The sequence below is a fragment of the Eubalaena glacialis genome, chromosome 7 (genome assembly GCF_028564815.1).
Source record: "Eubalaena glacialis isolate mEubGla1 chromosome 7, mEubGla1.1.hap2.+ XY, whole genome shotgun sequence".
Taxonomy (NCBI): Eukaryota; Metazoa; Chordata; class Mammalia; order Artiodactyla; family Balaenidae; genus Eubalaena; species Eubalaena glacialis.
In genome coordinates, this window is record NC_083722.1 from 39,068,070 (window position 1) to 39,088,154 (window position 20,085).

The following is a 20,085-nucleotide window of genomic DNA, read 5'->3' on the forward strand; positions in this document are numbered from 1 at the left end:
CCATTTCCTACTACTTAAGTGACTGTTTCCCTCCTGTTTCTTCCAGGAGGTTATCATCTTGTGAAAATCGGAGATCTATTCAATGGGAGATATCATGTGATCCGAAAGTTGGGCTGGGGACACTTTTCAACAGTGTGGTTATCATGGGATATTCAGTAAGTTTTAGTGATCCTGCAAGAGAATTAGGTGATTCCTAAATGTTTGTGTGTGATTTTCCACTTTTAGTCTAAGCTCTAGACTGATTTCTTGATAAGAATCTTATTACTGAGAATCTTGATGTTCTTGGGCAAATGACTTTCCTCAGATGAAGAGTCAGCTTAGAGGAGACACAAGATTGATTAAATTAGTATCAGTAAGGCGCTTGAAACTCCCAAATTCAAAACATTACAAATACCCAAAGAAAGTGTAGTATGTAAGTTCATAGTTTTTCTCATTGGAGTAGAGCTAAATTTTTAGATGATGCCCTAGACCAACCTTTGTGAAATTACTTATTTTCTTGTATTTTGTTTGGATAACAGATTTGTTCAGCCATACAGTATAAAACTTCTCTACATAAAAATCACAGGCAATTAACATTGGATGTTTACCTAAAAGTGTACCATCTATCTTTGGTGAGACAGCAGTTGCTATCTATGTGCTTAATTTTTTTAATCAGTTTTTCACCCAAGTATTTCTTCTGGCTTCTTAGAGGAAAGTATTATAGCTTTTAACCTTTTAGGTTTTGCTATACAGATATACAGAATACTTCTGATTTGGTGGAGCTTTCCCCCTTATTTATCCCCGCTTCATGGTTTTACTTGGATTCACGGAGCATTCAGAAAGTAGATTTTAACTTAGAGCAGATGTTTGGTGACTGACATTACCCAGGAACAGATTTTCTTCTTCTCATAAGTTAAATTTGGCCAGTTAGTGCTATTAACAGGTACAGGTGATCCCATAGTAGTAGTTCGTGTTTGAGTACAGGGAATATGAAGTCAATATTTTTACTTCTGTCGCTGTCTCCCAGTTATAGTTAAATCTTAGCTTCCTAACATAAAGGTAGAGCATTTAGTCTTAATCGCCTGTTTGTTTCTTAGGGGGAAGAAGTTTGTGGCAATGAAAGTAGTTAAAAGTGCTGAACATTATACCGAAACAGCACTAGATGAAATCCGGTTGCTGAAATCAGTAAGTATTAGATTGTATGTGTGAGCTGCAAAGCATTATAAATAAATAAAGTTTTATTCAGTTAAGATATACCAAGTGTATACTCTTTGGCATGGCTAATTTTTACTGTAAAGTTCTAGTATCCTTAAAGAGGTAGAGGAAGACAATATTTACACATCCTGTGTATGTGGTAGGGAACTGGTGGAATATGCTGCGATGGGAATTTTCCCTACATATACAATGGAAAAAAACCTTGCAAATAAACAAAAATGTTTATTGAGTATGTTTCATGTGCCAGATAGCACAAAGAATGTTTTTCTTTCCTGCTATGGTTAAAAGAAAAGTTGTGTGAATAAATATATAATATCTATTTTGTTTTAAAATCTTATACAAATATATAAAAATAAGCACTATATTTACTAATTCCCTTTATTACCTGGAAACTTAGGTAAGTATCATCAAAAACTTATTTTCAGTTTTGTTACAAATTAGTAAATGTCAGTGTAGTAGAAGGAGCTTAAACTCAGGGTTAGAAAACATGAGTTTTAGGGCCAGCTCTATCCGAATATATCCTTCAACTCATCTTTTTATTTCTTCTGAGCCTTAGGTTTTTCATTCGTAAAGTGAGGAAGCTAGACCAGGAGAGCTCCAAGGAAGTACTTTTCAAAGTGCCAGTCTGTGATAAGATAAGGAGCTCATGCCCCAAAGTAAATCAGTGTACTGCTTCCTTCCCTCAAAGTTTTTCTATGAAAAAAAATGAAGGCTGAATAAACAGTATGGTTAGTGCAATGGTTGATTGCATCCTGCAAAAGCTCCTGAATTCCTCCTGACCTGGTAACTAGCAGTTAATTTGGGAGTAGCAAAATGGTATAATTAAACAATAGTCTTTGTTGATTGTGTTTTCTTTTGTGAACTGCTTATATTAAGTTCTTTGTCTGTTTGAGCTATTAAAATTTTATGTTTGTCTCATAGATTTGTATGAGCTCTTTCTTGGAGTAATCCTTTGTTATATTTGCTGCAGATATCCCCTCCCCCACCACCATTTGGTTTATTTCTATGGTTTCCCTTTTGCTAAGCATTGTTTCTTCCCTGTTGTAGGTTCGCAATTCAGATCCTAATGATCCAAATAGAGAAATGGTTGTTCAACTACTAGATGACTTTAAAATATCAGGAGTTAATGGAACACGTATCCTTTTTAAAACCTATTTGAAAACAAATCATGAAATAACTTTATCCCAAAGAAAGGAACGAGATTTGTACAGGTAACATTGGTCTCTTCTCTCAAAACAAACTATAATCAAATTACTTTATTTTATTGTAAACTTTTGAACACAGATATGAATCAGGTCTCTCTTTGTATGTTGTGATTTTTTAGGCTATTGGCTTTACACTTTTTTCCTTTTTTCAGGCAAATTAAAACCAAACCCAAAAGAAACTTTTTAAGAAAAGAACCTTGTACTAGTAAGTAGTTTCTATGATTTTTATCAATTAGCGCAGAAATTTTAATGGAGTTAATGAGAAATACTGGGTAAAGGACTTCCCTGGTGGTCCAGTGGTTAAGAATCTGCCTGCTAATGTAGGGGACATGGGTTCGATCCCTGGTCCAGGAAGATTCGCAGAGCAACTAAGCCCGTGCACCACAACTACTGAGCCTGTGCTCTAGAGCCCGCGAGCTGCAACTACTGAAGCCCGTGCACTCTAGGGCCCGTGCTCCACAACAAGAGAAGCCACCGCAGTGAGAAGCCCCCGCACCTCAACGAAGAGTAGCCCCACCTCGCCGCAACTAGAGAAAGCCCACGCGCAGCAATGGAGACCCAGTGCAGCCAAAAATAAATAAATAAATTAATTAAAATTTAAAAGAAAGAAAGAAATACTGGGTAAACAAGAATTTAATGCATTTTATCTCAGTATTTAAGAGGCTGTACATGTATGCTTAAAATCTAAACAAGTGTAATTGTTCACATTCTGTCATAATGGAAAAACTGACTTGTTTTATGTTTTGATCCAGAATTTTAGAATTTTAAAGTTGGAAGGAATGTTAGCTGTTTTTTTCCCCACAGGTTAATATCAGAGTGACATGCACGGAAGTAATTGAAAGGTTGTTGCAACAGCTATGCTTATAAAGGCCTATCACATTTTTCAGAATGAAAGATGAAGAAGAATCTCACTTGGATTGGAGAGTCTGAAACCTGTTTATAAACTATTTTAAAATGTATAAGGAAAGACATTGCATATATCATTCTACTTTCCCTGCATGTTTAGCTTCTCTTAGCACACATTTTTAATTGCTAGTGATGATCTTTTTTTAAGGAGATGGGCTACATAGGGCCCATCTCTAATCATGTGGACTATGGTTAGAGATTTGAACAGAGAAGCAAGGAGAGAGGATGAGAAAGGAGAGAGAACAGGTGATAACATAAAGATTTTATCTATCATTCTGAAGTTAGTTTTCAGTTACTTCCTTGGAGAAATATAAATCAAATCCCCCCCTTCCCCAAATCTCTAAGGAAACTGGTACAAGAAGCATTCCATATGAATCATCATTTTACGTCTGTTGTGGTCATTTCATAGATGGCTTACTCTGTGTGTGTGTGTGGTATGCATGTTTTCAAAGAATTAAGAGGAAGGCTAACCATGAAATAAAACCATACAGGATGTCATGATGGCCATTAGGTTCTGTTTCCCTATTTCTTGATCTTGTACTGTTTCTCACTGTGCCACATTTTCCTATTAATTTGGGAATATTGTAGTAAAACTGTAGAAATATTCTAAATAGTCTCCTCAGTAGTGCCGAGTACCTTTATTTGACCCTAAGCAAGAAGGCTTTGTTTTTAACTATTGAAATATCTTATTAGATTTGAATTTCAAGTTCTAAGATATTTTCCAGACACTACCAGATGGTTTCTCTGTAGTTTCTATCCACTGAGTTCCTATTTTATTCATTTCTCTCTTTATCCATAGCCATTTCTCTTTGCCCTTCCTCCTACTTGTCTCCCAGCTATCTTGGCTACTGCATTATTTGCTGCTTCTAGAGATTAGAAAGGATAAAACGCAGAGCACTGAGTTAAGGTTTAATGGATTATGTCATTCTCCTGCCCCTCATCTCTTTTCACAACACAGGTACACCTGCATGGAGCTATATATCTGTATTTTTCATTGTATCTGGGCATACTGCCTTTTCTCTGGAGCACTGTCCTTTCTCATATTGAAGTATCACAGGACTCTGAACTAGAAAGTTAATATAGACTTCAGTATAAATGGGTTCATTCTACTTCCATGAGTGGTGAGGGGAGAAGAGTGATTAAGAAGGGACAGCTGATTTTATATAATATTGACATTAGTCAGTAAGTGTCATTTTTGGCCACCTATGTGACCTACTATGTTTTAGGAAACTTTTTTTTTTCTAGTTTTTTTGTTTTACCTCTTCTGCTAGCTTTTCTTATAAGGCACTCTAAATGTGGCTCTTAATTAGTTTTCAGCCTTTTTTTTTTTTCCTTTACAACATCTCCCACAAAATTTTTTTTCACATATTCCTTTGATATTTTACCCAATTCTTCTTGTTTTTTAAGCTACTGAATGTTTGGTCATTTTTATATCACTGCTTACAAAGTAAAATAACATTGTTGTCAAATTGTAATCTCTCAACAAATGAAAGTTAATATTGAAGCTAGGAACATGGAAATAACTTAAAAATTCTGTTTTCTGGTTTGTTTAATCAGTCTGCATTCTAAAATACCTTATTTTGATATATTTCTTATATACAGAAGTAGAATAGTTTGATGAATCCTCATAGATCCATTACCCATTTCAGAAGTTATCAACTCACAGTCTTGTTTTGTCTGTATCTCCTGATAATTTTGTGACCAATCTTAAAGATATGTTTTCATCTGTAATTATTTTAGCATGTATCTCCAAAAGACAAAGACTTAAAATATAACCCCAACACAGTTATTATTCCTAAAACATTGGGGACCAGTTTCTGAAGTCCTTTTTTCTAGTCAGTGTTTCAGTCTCTCCAAATGTCTCATACTTTTTTTTCTTTCAGTTTTTTTATTCTTAATTTCAGTCAGGAGCCACAAGGTTTTTGACAGTTCCTTTATGATTTGGCACATCAAAATGTTCCAGGCTCATTTTGTGCATTTCCTGTCCCAAACCTGGGGTCAGCCATTTCTTTAAAAAGCCCTAATTCCTATGAGTTGAGAAATGAGAACAGAATCTAAGCGCTAGGTATACACTTTGCTACTGGGTTGATTATTGCCATCACTTTTATGATTTCTTGATCCATTGCAAAGAGCAAATACCTTCATTCCCTCCCCCCCCCTTCCTTTTTTTGGGTCACTTGAAGTTGCCCGTGCAGCTTACTTTTGTGTGTGGGTGGGTTTATTTGTTCGTTTGTATTATTTTTTCTTTGTGTATTTCATTTTGGATAGTTGCTATTGCTATACCTTCGAGTTCACTAATCTCATTCTGCAGTGCTTAATCTGCGATTTATCCAATCCAGGGTATTTTTCTGCTTTTCATCTCAGAAGTTCAATTTGGGTCTCTTTTGTTTTTCTTCCAGTCTTATTGAGGTATAATTGACATACAGCAGTGTATAAGTATAAGGAATACAGCATAATGATTTGACTTACATACATCATTAAATGATTATCACACAATAATTCATCTCATAAAATAACAAAATTAAATAGAAAAAAATATATTTTTCTTTGTGGTGAGAACTCTTAGACTTTACTCCCAGTAACTTACATATATAACATATAGCATTGTTAATTATATTTATTGTATTGTACATTATATTCCTAGTACTTATCTTGTAACTGGAAATTTATACCTTTTGACTGCCTTCATCCAGTTTCCCCTCCCCTAACCACCACCTCTGGTAACCACAGATTTGATCTTTTTCTTTTGAGTTTGTTTGTTTATTTTTGAAGTATAATTGACCTATAACACTATGTTAGTTCTGGTGCACAATGTGGTGATTTGATATTTCTGTACATTTCAAAATGATCACTGTGATAAGTCTACTTAGTTTATGTTACCATACAAAGATATTACATAGTTATTGACTATATTCCCCACACTGTACATTTCACACCCATGACTCACTTATTTTGCAACTGGAGGTTTGTACTACTTAATCTCTCTCACCTTTTCTTTCCTCCTTCCACCTTCCTCCCCTCTGGCAACCACCTGTTTGTTCTCTGTATCTGTAACTTTCTGTTATGTTTGTTCATTTGTTTTGTCTTTTATATTCCACATTATTAAGTGAAATCGTACAGTGTTTGTCTTTCTCTGTCTCACTCATCTCCTCATCCATGTCACAAATGGCGAGGTTTCATTCTTTTTTATGGCTGAGTCACATTCCATTAATACATATACACCACATCATCTTTGCGTCTCTCTTTTTTTCTATATATATCTTCTGTATCTCTTTTCAACATATGGAATACTACTATAACTGTTTAATTTCCTTGTCTGCTAATTCTAACATCTGGGTCAGTTCTGGGTCAATTTCAAATGGTTGATTTATTACTGTATCTAATTTTCAGATACATTTTCCTGCACCTTTGTTGCCTGGTAGTCTTTGATTGAGACACTGTGATTTTTACCTTGTTGGCTGCTGGATATGTTGTATAGCTATAAATCTTGAGCTTTGTTCTGGGATGCAGTTGTTACTTGGAAGCAGTTTGATCCTTTTCAGATTTTATTTTTATGATTTGTTAGATGGCTCCAGAGCAGTGTTCAGTCTAGGGCTAATCATTCCTTCTACTGAGGCAAGGTCTTCTGAATAATCTACCCAATGCCCCATGACTATGAATTTTTCTAGTTTTTTTTCTTAATTGAGATATAATTGACATATAACATTGTATTAGTTTTGGGTGTACAACATAATGATTTGATAGATGTATACATTGCAAAATGAGTACCATAGTAAGTTTAGTTAACATCCATCACCACACATACTTAGTTTTTTTCTTGTGATGAGAACTTTAAGATTTACTGTCTTAGCAACTCTCAAATACACAATATAGTATTATTAACAATAGTCACCATGCTGTACATTACACACCCAGGACTTACTCATCTTTTTTTTTTTTTTAATAAATTCATTTATCTATTTATTTTTGGCTGCATTGGGTCTTCGTTGCTGCATGCGGGCTTTCTCTAGTTGTGGCGAGGTGGGGCTACTCTTCGTTGTGGTGCGCGGGCTTCTCCTTGCGGTGGCTTCTCTTATTGGAGAGCACAGGCTCTAGGCGCATGGGCTTCAGTAGTTGTGGCGCGTGGGCTCAGTAGTTGTGGCTCACGGGCTCCAGAGCACAGGCCCAGTAGTTGTGGTGCACGGGCTTAGTTGCTCCGCAGCATGTGGGATCTTCCTGGACCTGGCCACGAACCCGTGTCCCCTGCATTGGCAGGCGGATTCTTAACCACTGTGCCCCCAGGGAAGTCCCAGACTTATTCATCTTATAACTGGAAGTTTGCACCTTCTGACCACCGTCACCCATTTCCCCCACCCCCCACCTTTGGCAACCACTAGTCTGTTTTCTGTATCTATGAGTTTGTTGTTTTGTTTTTAGATTCCACATATAAGTAAGATCATACAGTATTTGTCTTTCTCTGTTTTATTTCACTTAGCATAACACCCTCAAGGTCCATCCATGTTATCACAAATGGCAAGATTTCCTTCTTCTTACGGCTAAATAATATTCCATTGTGTATGTAGACCATATTTTCTTTATCCATTCATCCATCAGTGGACACTAGGGTTGCTTCCATGTCTTGGTTATTGTAAATAATGCTGCAGTGAACATGGGGGTGCACATCTTTTTAAGTTAGTGATTTTGTTTTCTTCGGATAAATACCCAAAAGTGGAATTGCTGGAATGTATGGTAGTTCTCTTATTAGTTTTTTTGAGGAACCTCCGTACTGTTTTCCATAGTGGCTGTACCAGTTTACATTCCCACCAACAGTGCACAAGGGCTCCTTTTTCTCCACATACTCACCAACACTTGTTATCGCTTGTCTTTTTTATAATAGCCATTCTAACAACTGTGAGGTGGTATCTCATTGTGGTTTTGATTTGCATTTCCCTGATGATTAGTGATGTTGAACACCTTTTCATGTACCTGTTGGCCATCTGTATGTCTTCTCTGGAAAAATACGTGTTCAGATTCTTTGTTCATTTTTTAATCAGATTGGGTTTTTTCCCCCCCTATTGAGTTATATGAGTTCTTTATATATTTTTGATATTAACCCCTTATCAGATCCTTGATTTGCAAATATTTTTTCCCATTCCATAGGTTGCCTTTTCATTTTCATTATGTTTCCTTTGCTCTGCAGAAGATTTTTAGTTTGATGTAGTCCACTTGTTCATTTTTGCTTTTGTTGACTTTGCTTTTGGTGTCAGATCCAAAATATCATCGCCAAGACCAATGTCAAGGAGCTTACCACCTGTGTTTTCTTCTAGGAGTTTTATGGTGTCAGGTCTTATGTTCAAGTCTTTAATCCATTTTGAGTTGATTTTGGGGTCTAGTGTAAGATAATGGTCCAGTTTCATTCTTTTGCATGTAGCTGTTCAGTTTTCCCCCCATGATTTATTGAAATTACTGTCCCCATTGTAAGTTCTTGGCTCCTTTGTTGTAAATTAATTGACCATATATGTGTGGATTTATTTCTGGCCTATGACTATAACTGAATTTTTCTAGTCCTTTTGATGAGAGCAGATACTGTTGGAGCCCTGTGAGAATGCTGGGCACTATTCCCTCTAATCCTTTCAGATGATTTTTTTCCCCTCTAGTAGTTTCCTCATATACCTATGCTGATTACTACTCTACTGAATACTTGAGGGGGATCCCTTTGCAGATCTCCAGGGTTCTCTTTCTCTGCAGCTCTCTCCTCGCTAGTATTGTTCTCAGCTCCGTCTGTTTAACTCAAGGGGTTTGCTTGGAGAGTCTCAAGACAGTAAGAAGACAGTGATCTCTCAGGGATCACTGCCTTCTTTGCCTGATGTCCAGGGTCTTTAAATCTGTTGTTTTATGTATTTTGTCTGATTTTTTTGTTGTCGCTTAAAGCAAGAGGGTTAATCCAGTCCCTGTTACTCCATCTTGACTTGAAGCATCTTGACTCCATCTTGAAGCAGAAGTTCCTAGATGTATGTTTAACTCTAAGAAATTACCAACCAGCTTTCCAAAGTGGTTGTACCATTTTATACTTCTGTTAGCATAATATGGGAGTTCTAATTGCTCCATATGCTCATATACATTTGGTCATGTTAGTCTTTTTATTTTAGTTATTCTTTTGAGTTTGAAATAGTATCATCCTGTAATTTTGATTTGTATTTTCTGAGGTAGTCATGTCCCTTTTTTAATCTTCTTTAATTAAGAACGGTTCCTTTCATGGCATTCACTCCCCCACCCCCCCCACCGGCCAGAGAATCCAGGCCAGTTGTATTGTTCCTTAATTTGGATTTGTCTGATTATTTCCTCATGATTAAGTTCATTAATCATTTTTGTCAAGTATGCTACATGGATGATGTTTTATTTTTCTCAGTGTATTACATCAGAGGGCACATAATGTGAATTTGTGCTTATCATTGGTGATGATATGTTTGATTACATGGTTAAGGCAGTGTCTGCTCGATTTCCCTGTTTAAAAGTATCTTTTTCCTTTTATAATTAATAAGCAACCTATGGGGTGATAGTGTGACACTGTGAGAGTTCTTTTTCCCCTAGCAGTCTTCACTTAGTAGTTTTAGTATTCATTGATTCTTATCTGAATCAGTTCAGTTATTACTATAGTGATGATAAAATGGTAATTTTTTATTTCTGTCATACTTTATGTATTTATTAGTTGACTTTTTCTCTGAAGAAAACATTTTCCTCCCCCGAACACACACTTATTTTAGTATCCCGTTTGGATTCATTCTGTTTTTCATTTATAAGCTAATTCATAACTTCACTCTTTAAAATGTTCTCAACTATGGCCAGTGGCTTCTTGTTTTTTAAAATAGATTTATTTTATTTTATTTTATTTTATTTATTTATTTATTTATTGGTTGCGTTGGGTCTTCGTTGCTGTGCACAGGCTTTCTCTAGTTGCGGCGAGCGGGGGCTACTCTTTGTTGAGGTGCGCTGGCTCCTCGTTGTGGTGGCTTCTCTTGTTGTGGAGCACGGGCTCTAGGCGCACAGGCTTCACTAGTTGTGTCACGTGGGCTTCCGTAGTTGTGGCTCGCGGGCTCTAGAGCACAGGCTCAGTAGTTGTGGTGCACGGGCCCAGTTGCTCTGCGGCATGTGGGATCTTCCCGGACCAGGGCTCGAACCCATGTCCCCTGCATTGGCAGGCGGATTCTTAACCAGCCAGTGGCTTCTTCAAGCTGGTTCCTGTTTCCTCCTGACGTGTTCCCTTACTGTTGGCACAGCAAGGTATTCCAGGTTTTCCCTGGAATTGGCCATTTCTTTAAGGAGTCCAGGTTTTCCTTTAGCAGAGAATCTTATTTAAAACAAAAGTCTGAGCGCTAGATCATTATTACATATGTATGTCTTGACTTTCCAATTTATGTAGAAGCTTCTAGAGGTCAAAAATACCAACATCTTCTGACTAAAATCCCTGCAGTGCCCTAGCCCTGGCACTACTAGGCCCGAAGAGTATTCCTGTTTTGAGGCGTGATTAGGGTGTTCATACATAAGAGAACACATGGTGGCAGTAGAATCAAGATTAGTTTTGTAAAGTAAAGAGCATAAAGCAAGTCAGTTTCCTATTTTTTTAAAATGTTGACATTTACATTTTTTAGCTCGTTTTGGTACATTGTCTTCTTTCGCTAAAGCCAAATTTATTTTTCCTTGCTTTGATACTATGAGAGTAGGCGTTGTTACCCTGGACATTAGTTTTGACATCAGGGAAGAGACTAATCAACACCTTAAGCCTAGTGCTTTCACTAATTTTATGTATATGTTTCACTTTTATTTTTATCACTGAGTGTTTTAATGTGCATAGTTTTATTAATAAACCAGCACCCCAGAGTTTGCCATATTTGGGGTATTTTCTGTGACTAAAGCATTAATTAACCTTTAGAATTTCAGAATATTGACAGCTAGATTTTCTTTTTTAGTCACGCTCTATAACTCTTTATACTGAAAGAATACAATAATAATTTCATTGAGGTGGAACACAGCTTGTCTTGCCCCCTTTCTTCTCTTCTGTCTCCCTTTTCCTCCTTAACAAACTCCTAGATATCTGCATGGTGTTTGAAGTTTTGGGGCATCATCTGCTCAAGTGGATCATCAAGTCCAATTATCAAGGGCTTCCTCTGCCGTGTGTCAAAAAAATTATTCAGCAAGTATGTATCTTAATATTTTCTATGTGGTGGGTTTTTTTTTGAGGTTATACTCCATTTATAGTTATTATAAAATATTGGCTATATTCCTTGTGTTGTACAGTATATCCTTGTAGCTTATTTATTTTATACATAATAGTTTGTATGTGGTAATTTTTTTAGATTCTTAAAGTGTCAGGAGTTTCCTATTTCCAATAGAATTTTTATTTTTAAAACTAGGTTTTTTTAATTGCTGAAATTATTTATTCAGCCCCTAGGGTTTATTGTGTTTATTCTGTTTTTAAATGTTTTAGCGTAACCATTTTCCCTCAGGTTCATCTTCTGTAATAATTATTAGGTGGAGAGCTGAGTGTAATGTCTGATTTTAGAAATTTGGAGCCCTTATCCAGAAGTTCTGGTTGCAAAAATTGATTATATAGTAATAGAAAATTGTCAAATTGTTACCGTCTCTTTATATAACATTATTCATGAGCATTTTCTCATATTCTAAACAGCTTTCAATATATAGTGAAGAAGTTTGTCATCAGGAAAGTGGTAATACCTCAGAGGGCTAACAGTTTGTTTAGATAATGTGTTTTGTTGGACAGAGCTCCAAACTGGGAAGCAAGAGACCTCAGTTCTTCATCAACAAGGATATTTGAATTTAAAGATACCTAAATCTCTTTCATGACCTACATTTCAGTAGTTAAAGGACAATGTCAACCGTTTATTCTTCGTCTCTGTAATGTATCAATAAATATCTCCAAATAGAATTAGCTTTGTAAAACTTGGAAGAACTTTTTATTGTAAATAAACTCTTGCCTTTGTTCATAGTTTACAGTTAATCTTTCTGGGGAAGTTTGTTGTGCTTTAAAAAAAATGCATTCTCTGTAGAAAACTACCATATCATTTTTATTTTTTATTTTTTCAAAATGTTGTATTGTGATTTTTTCCCTCTCCAGAAAGACTTGTATTTTGTGTTTGCAAGTCTACTGCTCTATTCCCATTCAGGTGTTACAGGGTCTGGATTATTTACACACCAAGTGCCGTATCATCCACACTGACATTAAACCAGAAAACATCTTGTTGTCAGTGAATGAACAGTACATCCGGAGGCTGGCTGCAGAAGCAACAGAATGGCAGCGATCTGGAGCTCCTCCACCTTCTGGATCTGCAGGTATATTTTCTTTGGGGACTTCACTTTCATTAGAAGTTAAGAGAACTTCTTGTTTTTATTCCATTACCTGACAGTTAAGTAAAAGTAAAGCACCACTAATTCATTTAACAGTAAGATATAATAAGTACTTACATAAGAAATAGTTCCAGCCTTCAAAAGACTTTTTATACTCAGTATTATTCCCATAGGGGAAGAAGACTGTGCCTTTTAGGTCCAGGTATGTTGTGTATTATAAAAGCTGATTCATGTTGTTGTTAAAATGTTTTCTCTTGTGATTTGATGGTCTTTTTTGATGTTCATACATGCTCACCTATGTGAATCAGTGATCCCTGTGCAGGGGCGAGATAACATTGCTAGTAAGAGCTTGGGTTTAAGCACTGGAGTGGACATACCTATTTTGAATCCTTGGTTCATTCATTGAATGACCTTGGGCACATGACTTGACTTCTTTTTTCTCAGGCAGGAGTTACTGGGATTAAATTTCATGTTAAAGCAGTTAGTAGTATGCCACACAGTACTATGCGTTAAATAAATGGTGGCTACTATGATTATGATGACTTTTTTCCATTTGTGGTACAGATTTTAATTTTAGTAGTTTAATTATATTTGAGGAACTCTCTTGATCCTCAAGTTGAAATATCAATTATCCAGAGACTTCCTTTGAAAAAGAAGACCTACAAAGGGGGCAAGGGGCAATTGTTCAATGGGCATAGAATTTCATTTTTGCACAATGAAGAAGTTCTAGAAATGTTACACAACTATGTGAAATTAACACTACTGAACTGTATGCTTAAGGATGGTTAAGAGGGAAATTTTATATTACAAGTTTCTTACCACAATTTAAAAAAAAATTTTATTTTTTTAAGGAAGACTGAAGATCCTACCTCCCACCTAAGCTAAACTAATATCCATAACATGCTATGTAATAAATTACTGTAGCTTTTGATGCCACTCTCCTTTTAAAACTGACAAGTGTCACAGGGAAGAATTAGCCCTGGGTGGGGATGAGAGGGTTGTTGCCTATCCTTTTCTGTTTTAAGCAGTACATGGGAATGAGTTTTTAGCAGCATTAATGATGTAAATCAGAAAGGAAGACTTGGTTCTTTGCATATATTGATGCTACCTGGAGAAGGATTTATTTAAATTTATTTTAAGTTTGTTGACCTTTGTATGCATTGTTTGTTCTTTTAAAAAAAATAATGTTGCTTCTACCAAAATTGCTTAAAAACAGTAGTTCTCTCTACAATATAAACTGTACAAGAAACACTTTTCATTCTGGTAGGGTGTCTTGGTTTATATTTCCTGCTGAATGCCAGGATTCTTACTTGGTTTTCTTTTCTTTTCAGTCAGTACTGCACCCCAGCCTAAACCAGTAAGTATAAGGTGTTTCTATGTTTAATTCTGATCTGTGGGTAATGGGCAGGGTTTCTTCTGTTATGGATCACAGTTTATTTATAGTTTGGAAACCAGAGAAAAAAAATATTCCTGCGCTTCTGTAATTTTCTCCAATAAATTCCTGTGCATCTTCAGCAAGTTTGTACTGGTGACGTTTCCATAAATTTGAGCATGAGAGTGGACCAGCCCCACAGACTGTTCAGAGGACCAAGATTTGTTGTTAATTTTGTTTTAATTTGGTTTCTTAAGAGTATCTGCATTTTTTAAATTAATGAAAAGCTTAAGTGCTATGTTAGGACAAGAGTGGAATTTAATTAGGAAGTAATTAAAATGAACAGTTATCTCCAACTGGGGATAATGGATTAGCCACCTGAAGGCTTTATCTGTTTGTAATCTCCGCCCAGGCTGACAAAATGTCAAAGAATAAGAAGAAGAAATTGAAGAAGAAGCAGAAGCGCCAGGCAGAATTACTAGAGAAGCGAATGCAGGAAATTGAGGAAATGGAAAAAGAGTCGGGCCCTGGGCAAAAAAGACCAAACAAGCAAGAAGAATCAGAGAGTCCTGTTGAAAGACCCTTGAAAGAGAACCCACCTAATAAAATGACCCAAGAAAAACTTGGTATAAATAGAGCATCACAAAAATTACTTTATAGCAAACTTTAACATTAATTTATCATTGTTTTATAATATAGTGGTTTCATGCATATACAACATCTCTGGGGGTGTCGTTATACAGTAAGAATACAGAATTTGTCATAAATGTTAGGTAGGTAATATTCAAATGTAATTTCTAACTTTTCTCAGGAAATGCAACGTAGACCTCATTTAGCAATTGGGTAAGAATAAGAAGATCTTTGTCCTTTCATAAATAGATTTTAGATGTGCAGTCATGTTTTTATGTCACCCTGTATAAGTTCTAGAAAATGTTTTAATCTTGTGGAGAGATTTTTTTTGTTCTTTCATGCGTATGCATACACGTACATCCTTTTTGTCTTTGTTCCTTAGAAGAGTCAAGTACCATTCACCAGGATCAAACACTTACAGAACATGGTATAGAGGGTGGTGCAGCAGAAATAAATTGCAATGGAGTAATTGAAGTCGTTAATTATACTGAGAACAATAATAAAGAAACATTGAGGCTTAAAGAGGATCTACATAATGCTAATGACTGTGATGTCCAAAATTTGAAGCAGGAACCTAGTTTTCTAAGTTCCCAAAATGGAGACAGCAGCACATCTCAAGAAACAGACTCCTGTACACCTGTAACCTCTGAGGTGTCAGATACCATGATGTGCCAGTCTTCATCAAATGTAGACCGGTCATTCAGTGAACAGGACATTAGCCAACTTCAAGAAAGCATTCGAGCAGAGATACCCTGTGAAGATGAGCAAGAGCAAGAACATAATGGACCACTAGACAACAAAGGTACTTCCCCAGTACTCCTTCCCTGCATAACATATTCATGAATTTCTAATAAGTCAGACAGACAAAGACAAATAATGTATGTTATCACTTATCTGTGGAACCTAAAAAATAAAACAGATGAATTCAGCAAAACAGAAACAGACTCACAGGTATAGAGAACGATAGGTGGTTACCAGTGTGGAGAGGGAGGAGGGGAAAGGAGGGGTGGGAGTAGGGGATTGAGAGGAACAAGCTACCATATATAATAAAATAGGCTACAGGGATATATTGTACAGCACAGGGAAATATAGCATTACTTTGTGGTGACTTTAAATGGAATATAATCTATAAAAATGCTGAGTTGCTATGTTTTATACCTGAAACTAGTATGTTGTAAATCAGCTATACAATTTTTTAAAATTCACCACATAGAAAAAAATTTTTCATGAATTTCTAAACTAAAAGTACCATTGTTGTTATAAATACAGCTTTACAGCAGGTGTCCAAGTTACCTTCAATGTGTAAATGTGTAGCTCAATTTGATTTTTATTGGTTAAACAGTGAGTATACAGCATTTTACTTGTTGCTGTGAAGGCAGAGGTTTTAATTCTGGGAAGTCAAGGTGTTGCTTTACTTGGTTTATTTTAGAAAATTTATTGTAGGTTGCCAGTTGGGGGCCTGGGTGAATTACTTCATAGAGTTTTATTAACCTTTGGATATTTCTGTGTTCATTGAACAGTCTTATTGATGATACCTGTTGTCTATAGGAAAATCCACTGCTGGAAATTTTCTTGTTAATCCCCTTGAGCCAAAAAATGCAGAAAAGCTCCAAGTGAAGATTGCTGATCTTGGAAATGCCTGTTGGGTGGTAAGTTAAACTTGTCTCAGTCTTTTGAAGTGACTGGGGATAAATGAGAACTTGGACTTAGTTGTGCTAAAAGAAGAAAACATCTGCAGTTCTATACCCAAATTGCCAGTTAACATTTTAGTGAACTTTTTTTTACTTTTTCTTTTAACCATTTACACGAGTAGAGAGAATGGTATGATCCTGCCCCTATTCCAGGTACCTGTCACCCAGATTCAGTAATGTCAACTCCTGGCCGGTTTTGTTTTATCTATATCTTCATTGACTTTCATACTCTCAATGCCCACGTTCATACTTTCCCCCTATTTTTAAAATCAGCATCTGACTTATTAATTGTAACCTTTTAATTCATTTAATATATTTCGAACACTTTTGTCAACCAGAAATTTACATCAAATTCAGTTGGTTATGTGGTATTTGCCAGTATACTATAACCTTTACATACTCTTGACAGTTCTTTGTGATGAACATCTTTGCTCATGAGTCTTTTGAAGTTGACCTTAGGACATGTCCTAGACATGAAATTACTAAGTCAGAAGTTTGGTACTTTTTTTAAAGGAGGTTTTTGACGTATAGTGTCATATTAATACTGTTGTTTACCAGTATTAAGAATGCTTTTTGTGTTAGTTTTAATGAATATCTTTTAAAAATCTACAATAGAATGATTTGCACATAAATGATACTATTCAAAGAGCTATATGCTTTGTAAACAGGGATGTTGGAGACTATTGAGGCAAAATCCACTTTAATAGGTCTTAGGTTTACTTTTGTACTTCAAATTCCCTATTCCACATGACATCCTATATCTAGTGGTTCATAACCTAGAAGGATCTCACTTTCAATATCGATTCTAGAATATTGTGATAACTTTGTGGAAAAAATGAAGTCAGCACTTAGCACTGACTGATAGAAATGTAGAAAAGCTTTTCAAGGAGTTAGAATTATTTCACCACGCCACCAGACAGTCCAGGCCACCATATATTTTCACCTGGATGACTACATTAGCCTCCTCACTTCTCTCTTCTGTTGTCCTTCCCTCTTACTGACTGTTCTCAACATAACTATCAGAGTGATCCTTTTAAATGCAGGTCACGTCACATATTCTTAAAACCTTGTGGTGGCTTCCTTCAGAATGAGTGCCAGAGTCCCTACCATGGCCCACACACCACCAAGCAAAAAACACTTATTATTTCTTCTGCCTGGAATTCTCTTCCCAAGATAATATGTATAATTCACTCCTTCATTTTCTTCAAGTTCCTATTGAGATGTCATCTTAACCAGGGAGATCTTCCGCTGAACACCTAACATACAGTAATTAGCAAACCACCACTCTTTACACCCATTTTCTTTTTCTTCCTCTCCTCCCTCAATTTTTTTTTCTCCACAGCACTTAACCCAATCTGATACTATATATTTGTTTGTTTAATATCCCTCTCGCTATAATGTATGTCCCATCACAGCAGAGATTTTTTTCATTCACTGCTGTATCTATGGTACTTAGAACAGTGCCTGATACATAGGAGGTGCTCATTAAATATTTAAGTAAAACAATTATAGAGGAAAATATTGACTCTGTAACAAATATCACATGGTATAAACTTCAAATGTTTGTCAGTTTTCTGCTCACATCATGTTTCAAGCTCCTTTGCCTTTGTGTTTGGAACACCTTCCTTCATGCCTGCGTTATGCATTTGGCATACTCTGCTTTATTTGGGTGCAGTCTTTCCTGTCATTTTTACTACAACAGAATCAATCTCTCTCTCTTCAACTATTATATACATTTTTTAATGTGTCTCTATGCTAAAATGACTTTACATTCTTCTCATCCATTTATTCATTCAGCAAATATATGGGCACATATTCTGACCTGGGCACTAGGACAGTGGTGAACTGAACATGGGTGCCTTGTCCTGCTGGATCCTGGTCTAATCTCACATCTTGTTGGTCTCTTAAGCACAGCAGCGTGTGGTGTTTGGTAATGGAGTTTTACATGATTTTCAAAGAGCTTGATTTTTAAAAATATTATACTTTTGCTCATCAGTTATGCACATGCATATATAGTTTAGGGACACTTAAATAGATTTTGATTCAAAAATCTGTCCCACCTCCCTTTGCCAATTTGTCACTCCCCACGTGAGGGTATTTACCTTTGCATTGCTAATAAATAACTTGGGTATATTGCTTCCAATTCTTTTTTTCAGTTTTAGGTATTTCTGCCTCCTGGAAAGTAGGACTTATCTACCACTACACCCATCCCCTATCTTGTCAATTTAATATGACTTTTGGCTAAATGATTCCATGTGTACATTATTAGGACTCTAATGCTGTCTTCAGCTGAACTAAGCATATATTGTGGTATGATTCCTTTTCCCTTTCTGCCTAACACTGTGTTTCATTTGCTTAGTTGTCTTTGTATTACTTATCACTTAATTCCACCCCACACTTTGATCCAGTGCTATGATTACACTTTAATACACATGGATACCTTGGGTATTGTTTCAACTTTTTCTTCCTAAAGAGCTCTATCCTGGAACCTGTGCTCTGCTAATCTGTGTTCATCTCTTGGGTTGCCCTGTAGGCTTGCTGCATCACTGCCATTTGGGATTTCCTTTCATAATCGTCCTGGAGATTATTTTTATATCCTGTTTCCTGTCTCTCTGATCTTCTTTCTTGGTTTACTCCATCACGGTTTTTGTTTTGTTTTGTTTGTTTGTTTGTTTGTTTTAACATCTTTATTGGAGTATAATTGCTTTACAATGGTGTATTAGTTTCTGCTTTATATCAAAGTGAATCAGCTATACCTATACATATATCCCCACATCTCCTCCCTCTTGCATCTCCCTCCCACCCTCCCTATTTTGTTTGTTTGTTTGTTTGAAGTATATACAACTTTTAGTAGCTTCCTCAGAAAGGGTGTGTGTGATTGAGGGAGTGGGCATCCTTGTATGTCTAATAATGTCTTTATTCTGGTTTTACACTCAGTTGGCTGCATGTAAAATTCTAGGTTGAAAATCGTTTTCCCTCAGAATGTTTGTCATTGCGCCATTGTTTTCTAGTTTCCCGTCTTATTGCTGCTAAAAGACCAAAGTCATTCTGATTCTTGGACCTTTGTATGAAGCCTTTTCCCCTGTGAAAGTCTGCAGGATCATTTCACAGCGATGTGCCTCATGAGGTCTGTTTTGATCGATTAGCTAAGGGACCCAGTGTGCACTTTCAGTATTGAAACTCTGGTTCTTTGGTTTTGATTCTTTCTTGATTTTTTTTCTTTTTTTTAATTCTCTAGCTCTGAAATCTCATTATTCAAATGTTAGATTTATGCAGGCTCTCTCATTTTCTTACCTTTCTCTCCTATTTTCTAGTATTTTTCTTTTTGCTTATTTTCTGGGAGGTTTCTCAGCTTGTTCTTTTAAGCCTTATTTTTTCTTATTTCTCCTATTATATCCTTACTTTCCAAGAGTTCTTTGGTTCCCTGATTATCTCTGAGAGGATATTGATTATTTTTTCATTTTTGACATTTTCTTCTTTTTTTTTTAAATATTCATTTTACCAACCTGTAATTCACAGGTGTCTGATTTTTTTTTTGTCTGCTTTGGGTGTTCGTTGCTGCATGCGGGCTTTCTCTAGTAGCGGTGAGCAAGGTCTGCTCTTTGTTGCGGTGTGGTGGCTTCTCTTGTTGCAGAGCACAGGCTCTAGGCGCGTGGGCTTCAGTAGTTGCGGCACGTGGGCTCAGTAGTTGTGGCTCGCGGGCTCTAGAGCACAGGCTCAGTAGTTGTGGCGCACAGGCTTAGTT

General features: G+C 36.2%; 1 protein-coding gene across 3 annotated transcripts in view; it reads left to right on the forward strand.

The window, feature by feature from the left end:
- The window catches only part of SRPK1 (SRSF protein kinase 1), a 100,903-nt gene that overhangs the window by 64,282 nt on the left and 16,536 nt on the right, over positions 1 to 20,085 (forward strand). For all 3 annotated transcript variants that reach the window (XM_061196322.1, XM_061196323.1, XM_061196321.1), the window contains 9 exons: positions 47 to 155; positions 1,077 to 1,164; positions 2,242 to 2,329; positions 11,373 to 11,479; positions 12,467 to 12,632; positions 13,979 to 14,004; positions 14,432 to 14,645; positions 15,032 to 15,451; positions 16,198 to 16,298. In XM_061196322.1, coding sequence (XP_061052305.1) covers positions 47 to 155; positions 1,077 to 1,164; positions 2,242 to 2,329; positions 11,373 to 11,479; positions 12,467 to 12,632; positions 13,979 to 14,004; positions 14,432 to 14,645; positions 15,032 to 15,451; positions 16,198 to 16,298 — 1,319 coding nt within the window. The remainder of the gene's footprint in view (positions 1 to 46; positions 156 to 1,076; positions 1,165 to 2,241; positions 2,330 to 11,372; positions 11,480 to 12,466; positions 12,633 to 13,978; positions 14,005 to 14,431; positions 14,646 to 15,031; positions 15,452 to 16,197; positions 16,299 to 20,085) is intronic.